This window comes from Otolemur garnettii, unplaced genomic scaffold (assembly GCF_000181295.1).
Source record: "Otolemur garnettii isolate 467f Iridium unplaced genomic scaffold, OtoGar3 scaffold00082, whole genome shotgun sequence".
Classification (NCBI taxonomy): Eukaryota; Metazoa; Chordata; class Mammalia; order Primates; family Galagidae; genus Otolemur; species Otolemur garnettii.
Window position 1 is genome coordinate 6,169,681 of NW_003852477.1, and position 7,054 is coordinate 6,176,734.

The window sequence follows — 7,054 nt, forward strand, 5'->3', positions numbered from 1 at the left end:
ACTGAAGCCCATTCCTTTGGTTCTGCCCTCCAGAGATTTGCTCACATGATCAATGTGCTTTTAATTAAACTTTGACTACGTTGAGATGACTATGTGGTCTTCTGAGTCCTTTTTTCTTTATGCCAACAAGCTTCTTAAAGTACCCTGTGGTGGGATGGGTCATGTGGTCACAAGGAGCTGTCCCATTCTCAGATCTTCCCACCTCCAAGAGGTTGGCTCCTTTGTTCTGCCTGTTCAGGACATCCAGCTCCTCGCGAAGGCTATAACCTCAGTTGGACACACCCTGGCAGAGGCACAGATGTAGCAAGAATCAGGGTAATTTTGTGTGACACTCACATTCACCTACACTTAAGGGTGAAACACCTGTCATCCTCCCTCTTTCAGGCTCTCCACCTCAAAAAAGCTCAACCCTACTTACCCTTTCCCCAAATGCCCACCTCCCTGGCACACAGTACATATTCAGTTAATTCTTATTGAATGAAGGGTGATTCAGTTTCCTGTGAGGGGGGTGACCCACTGTAGCACTGTCCACCTGAGAGGCAGTCATGCCTGCACAACACTGTCCTGTCTCCCACACCATGAATGAAGAAAGTCTCTCCTAGAAATGCTCTCAAGGTGCCCCAAGAAGGATGCTGCCCAAAGGTCTGGACTGAGATCTCCTGATGAGAACAGAAGACTCTAGACATTAAGGTTGAGCAAAGAGCTTTTTATTCAAACAAAGAGGCGAAGGTTTGCACCCAGCCTCCTTCCCTACCAGTCTTCATCTTGTTTTGACATCAGTTGCAGTACTTGCAGTTTAAGGCTAAGCAGAAGAATGTTATGCTGTCAACAGCTGCCACAGAAAGAAGGCCACTGTGTCACTGGCATGGGGGGACAGGGCTCAGGATATTGGACTGGTTATTACCCACTTAACCCCAGCTGAGATCCAGTTCAGTGCCTCCTGGAACAGGACTGATGGATGTGGCTGAGGTCTAGCATGGAGGTGGGGTTGGTGCAAGGAGAGGCACAGTCCACCTCTCTACCCCAACTTTCCATGCTACAGCAGCCAGTCTGAAAACAGGATTGGCTTTGGGGCTGGTCAGTACTTCTGCTTTCAGGCCAAGCTGGCCCCTAGGAGGAGCAGTTTTAACCCAATGTGAAAGGACATTTCTCAAGGGCCATGAGGATTTGCAGACCCCTCTGTCCTTGCGCCCGAACTCAGCACAGAGGCCAATGTTAGAAAACAGTGACTGGAAAACCCTTTTCCCTTATTCTGACTGCTGCCTCCTGACCCCAGGGGGCTGGCACTGCATTCCTCTCTGGCTCCAAACCAGTTAACTGTCTTTAGAGCTGACTTGGGCTCCTTATGTCATTATCGCTAAATATTCAAGCTGATATGGACCAAGAAATGGGGCCTGCAGAATGGCTATGGAGGCTGCAGCCTTCCAGGTTCCCCGTTAGTGCTGGAGTCCGGCCATCACACTTCCGGCATGGACACACCAGAAAGTTTTGAGCAAGATTAGGCTGAGGAGGCTTTGTGAGCAGTGGCCTCTCTGAGCAATGCCCTGGAGTCTGGGGATTCCCAGAGTCATCACCCTTCACGGAATGCCCGAGAGTGCTGTCCCCTGGGCTCTCCCTCCTTTCTCAGAGTCCAGAGGCTGTACCTCCTAGCACTGACCTTCCCCACTGAACTGGTGCAGTAGGCCCCTTTAGGCCAAGATGCAGGCCCTTTGTCTGGAGCTGGAAGTGGGGCCCTCACACAGAGGTCGGGCATGGGTAGGCTCTGCCTGGTGCCTGTGCCTTCCATTGATGCCAGCCCACAGGGGGAATGGGCCAAAGAGAAGAATGGAGGCCTAAGCGAGGACTGGGGGAGGGGATCCATTTCTTACACTAAATCGGGATATGAACCCTTCTGTTGGACTTGGTACAGAAACAAACACTGGAATGGGGTTCAGGAGCACCAGGACCTCTGTTCAGTCCTTCGGCCTTGCTCACGGACTCCCCAGGCTCAAATGGGGTGACTAGGGTCCAGGTTATCCTGGTAGAATGTGTGTGTCTGTCTCTGTCTGTCTTCCTGGTTCATCAATCTGCAGGCCCTGGCCATCACTCATCGTTTCAGAGAGACAAGATGGGCATCGTCTTGAGAAAACTGGCCTAAAACACACAGGTAGGATTTCTGGTCAGTTCTACCCATGTGTGCTGTGGGATTCCCTCTGAGAGGGAAAGTTAAATTAAGTTCTCATGGGGGGATGTTAATGAGTCCCCAGTACCTCTCAATAAGTCTTTCTCCTACCCACACCTGTTGAGTGGATAGATGTGCAGCCACAAGGTGGGACAGCTCCAAGCTGACTCCATGAAGATTCCAGTGTCTTTGGAATGGGAACTAATTTTTGGTGCTACCATCCTAACTCAGGCTCATGTCCACGTTGGGCATGTGCCCCTGTGTGCGTGTATAGCTTTCTCTCACTGACCCCCTGAAGGTAGATGTGGCAGCCACATCTTCCTCCTAATTTCAATAGGCAGAGAGGGAGCCTTTTTCAGGATTAGACAGGCATCTCAAGGAAGGCTCAGGGAAAGCCCTTTGCTGCCCTGGTCAGGCTCCCTTTGCTGGACAGAGCTGTGAAAGCTGCCCAGCCTTGGGGAACAGCTCCTTCTCAGGAAAGACTCTTCTTAGCAAACTCAGGAAGACTTCTCAGGAAGACTTCCTCAGGCAGACACCTCTCTTAGCAAAGGTCTTCCACCTTCCTCTGCTGTCCCCAGGCCATCCTCCCCCAAAAACATGGGCAGCAGGCAAGAGAGGGCCGAGGGGAGCACTGGGGTGCTGGCAGCATCATGCCCGTGAGCCCCTACAGCCAGAAACCCAGTAGGAAGGTCAGTGGACACGCGCTGTGTTTGGTCACTCCCCACAGCAGCATCTATTCATCTATCACCTCCAGAGAGTCCTCGTCCTTCGTCTCCTCTGACGGCTCCTCCGTTGTCTCCGTGTAGTCGGTGTCCGTCAGCGACGCCACCTGCCGCACCAAGTCCTTATTAATGGGGATCTCTGGCTGACATGGTCTGGAGAAGGGGTTGAGCCAGTTCAGGGAGAGGTCCCCACCAAAGGTCTCTTTCACCGACTGCCAGCTGCCTGTGTGCGTCCTGGGTTGATTCTTTCGTTTGAGGCGTTCAATGCCCTGGGGGGAGAATGAGACAGAGAAGGTCAGCATGGTGGGGCCGGGCACCTCCTGCACACACCTCAGCCATGGTATAGGAACACAGGGTCTGAGAGGGCACAGCCTGCTGTGGCTTGGATGGGCCCTGGGTGGGGAGTGGCGAGGAGCAGCGCAGCGAGCCAGGCCTGCTTCCCACCACCGGCCCTGCCCTTCCTACCACAGGTGCAAGGCCTCTGCAGGCATGAGCTGGGCACCCATTTGCTGAGACCACTGGCAAGGCTGACCCTCCTGAGCATTCTGGACCACTCCTACCAGGGTAGGAGCTGCAAACAGAGCATGAAGGAGGCTGAAGGGGTTAAGGGAGAGCATGGGGTACAAACAGCATGCCAGTGAAAAAGCAGACGCACGAGAACTAGTGCCAGCATGCAGCAGGCAGCTGGAGGGCACAGGGTGTCGCAGGGTCTGAGGGCTGGGGTCAGGCTTGCTCATGCAGTAGGCGCGCCCTGCCGCCTCTCCCAAGCTGCCCACTCACCTGCCTCTGGGTGTCAGCTGCGACTCAGCCACCAAGCCTCAGAAGGAGGGTGTTGGAGTGGGGGAGAAGCCCAAAGGAGTTAAAGACACAGCCAGGGCGTCTCTCCAGGCCCCCAACACCCTCCTCAGAGGCTTCTGACCCCCCCTTGGGGCAACTTCTTCTCCATCTCTTCTGGAAGCCAAGGGAAATTTGCTGTGGGTTTGTTGGTCACAGGCACTGCTCTTTCACATGACTTAAGACCACCTCAGAAAGAGCTCGGGGTACCTAGTTCTAGGTTTTCTTTTCCACACAAGATCCTTACATAACTGGTATAATCCTTTGTTATGCAGAAAGAGGAACTGAGGCACACAGAGCTGGAGACCTGACCATGCCCGGGTCAGTTCTTCTCCAGCACTCTTCCCACATCATCTCAGAGATTTTCCTCGAATTTCCAAAAAACTCCAAGTTAAAGAATCTGAACTCAAAGTATCTCTTCATCAGATACTAATTAATTACAAAGCTAAAAATAGTACCTTTACAGGAGGGTTAACTACTACTTCGATCACCTAATGATCAAAATTAACATCACCAACAATACCACATGCCTCCTGATACAGTGTACCAAGGACACTACATCCCAACCGGGGTGCTCCTGCCCCAAACACATGACCTCAGTGTGACTGTGAGAACATCTAACAGACACAAACAGAAGGAAGGAACACTGACCTGTAATCTTAAAGGGTCAAACTCGGAAGAAAAAGTTTTTGAACCAGATAGCAATATTAGCTTACAGCACTGGGAGTGCACTAAATGTATGCTTTAGAATGGCTCATTTTTCTTTTTTTCTTTTTTGAGACAGAGTTTCACTTTGTCGCCCTCGGGATAGTGCTGTGGTATCGCAGCGCACAGCAACCTCCATCTCTTGGGCTTAGGCGATTCTCCTGCCTCAGCCTCCCGAGTAGCTGGGACTATAGGCACCCACCACAACGCCCAGCTATTTTTTGTTGCAGTTTGGCTGGAGCTGGGTTTGAACCTGCCACCATCAGGATATGGGACCGGCGCCCTACCCACTGAGCCACAGGCACTGCCCTAGAATGGCTCATTTTATATGATTTCATCTCATTTAAAAATAAAGGACATGAAAGACAAAGGAAGATGGAGGAACTGTCACAAACTGGAAGACACTAAGTAGACATGTGCGATCCTGGGGATCCTGGGATGGAAAAGGACATTGGTGGGGCAGCGGGAGAAATCTGAGTTAAGGTGTACAGATGCGTTAGTAGTGCTGTGTCAGAAGTTCCCGGGGTTTTGTATTTGCACTGTGGTACTATAACATGTTTAGCTTTGGTGAGGCTGACTAGAGAGTATGTGGGAAATCTTTGTACTGTTATTGCCACTTTTTGGTAAGTCTGAAATTATTATACAATAGAAAGTTAAAAAATAAAAAAAATTGCCAATAACATGAGACACAAAGATTTGTGCAATACAAATGTGAACAATGACAAAAATAAGAAGCTGGAAACCACCCAAAGTTCTAATAATGATGGCAAAGTCAATAATTCAACAAAGCACAACTCTATGCAGCTATAAAAAAATGGTGTTAATACAGTTTTACGTGGCACTGGAAGACCTGTCTGTGTGGTTACCTTTGGGGATGGGATTTTAGACAATTTGTTTCTTTTTGTAGACTTCTCACACTTTCTAAGTTTTCACCAATGAGCAGGTATTACTTTAATAATGAGAACAAAAAAGGCTGTTTTAGAAAATGGAGTTCGTTGACACAAGTCTTGAGGGACCCTCCTGTGGGCCATGGGCACAGGATGCTACACTGGTCCCTGAATGACCCAGGTCTCCCTTCTTAGCAGAAGCAGCAATGACCAACCGAGGTAACTTGCTTTGGGGAGCCTGCGTCCCTTCCTGGGTGATCATCTGTAGGCTGTCAAGAGATCTTCTTTAATTTTTTTTTTTTTTTTTTGAGACAGAGCCTCAAGCTATCCCCCTGGGTAGAGTGCCATGGCATCACAGCTCACAGCAACCTCCAACTCCTGGGCTCAAGCGAGTCTCCTGCCTCAGCCTCCCAAGTAGCTGGGACCACAGGCGCCCGCCACAACGCCTGGCTATTTTTTGGTTGCAGCCGTCATTGTTGTTTCGGCGAGCCCAGGCTGGATTCGAACCCGCCTACTTAGGTGTATGTGGCTGTCACCTTAGCCACTTGAGCCACAGGCTCTGAGCCAGAGATCTTCTTTAATTTGACCCCATGAGAGCTGGGCCATTACCATGTGGCACACCAGGCTATAGAGGAGACACTCAGAAGTGATAGATTGGCTGTATCCACACTGACTGGGACTCATCAGTCTGCAGGGCTCCTTGTAAGGAGGTGTGCATTAGTACTGACACTTGGCGATGGGGAAAAGAGCTTCCAAGAGGCCATGCTAGCGGCCAAAGTTCATCTTTGTAGACTTTATACAATAGAAAGTTAAAAAATAAAAAAAATTGCCAGATTTTGGTTATGCAGCAGAACTGGATTAAAATGAATGTCTTCTCTCCGTATTTCCAGCTCTAGTGCAAACCTCCACCCTGTGCTGAGCTCCAAGTCAGAGGAAAGCTGGAGAGGAATGAAACGAGAACCCACAGGATTGCTATTTTCCCCTCATGTGGCACGTTCCCAGAGAAGCACTCTTGGACTTCACGCAAAAGTAATGAGCATATGTGATACTTCTATGATGTGCTAAACTCAACAAGGTCACACAGCATTCCAGGCAGAAGCTGGCCTGTCTGCCAAAGTTCCTCAGTAGTTCATCAGATGAATGTTAAAGAAGCATCAACTTTGAGTCTGGAAAGGAGAAAATATTCCAAATGTCTGATGTGTAAAAGGGCCTCAGGGATGTTTTTGTTGGGTAGGACTCAATTTTGAATTCTATGTGCAATTAGTCGTGTCCTGAAGGCAAAGTTTTGAAGCTTGAGGTTTGCAGAGGAGCAGTAATACCCTCTTTAGCTCAAGAGAACCCAAACAGTTGATTCCTGGTAAGCAGGCAATGGCTTACACCAGCACCTCTCACAGGGTGTGTGTGGCCTCAGCATCTCAGCCCAACTTTGCCTGGGTAACACATGAACTGTGATCTGTGAACAAACCCATCAACACACAGAAATGGATGCATGAGGACTAAGGCTGCAGAGGGAGGCAGATATCCAGGAATGTGCTCTGCACAGAGGCAGCTGGGACCACAGAACGAGAGGCTGTCTCCCTGCTCTGCACATCGTCAGATGGAGTCAGAGCCCATGCAAATGTGCCTGTTTGTAGCTGGCCAGATAGCACGTCTCTCTTCATCGTGATTTCACACCTTCACACTGTAGCCCAGAACATATGTGCACGTACATGCTGCCAAGTTTCATGAAACAATACTTATCCTAC

At 50.0% G+C, this 7,054-nt stretch overlaps 1 protein-coding gene across 4 annotated transcripts in view; it reads right to left on the reverse strand.

Moving 5' to 3' along the window:
* Positions 1-698: 698 nt before the first annotated feature.
* Positions 699-7,054, reverse strand: part of ZDHHC3 (zinc finger DHHC-type containing 3) — a 58,188-nt gene continuing 51,832 nt past the window's right edge. For 2 of the 4 annotated variants that reach the window (XM_023515904.1, XM_023515907.1), the window contains one exon: positions 699-3,152. In XM_023515904.1, coding sequence (XP_023371672.1) covers positions 2,895-3,152 — 258 coding nt within the window. In that variant the 3' untranslated portion in view covers positions 699-2,894. The remainder of the gene's footprint in view (positions 3,153-7,054) is intronic. The other 2 variants (XM_023515905.1, XM_023515903.1) reach the window with 2 other exon arrangements.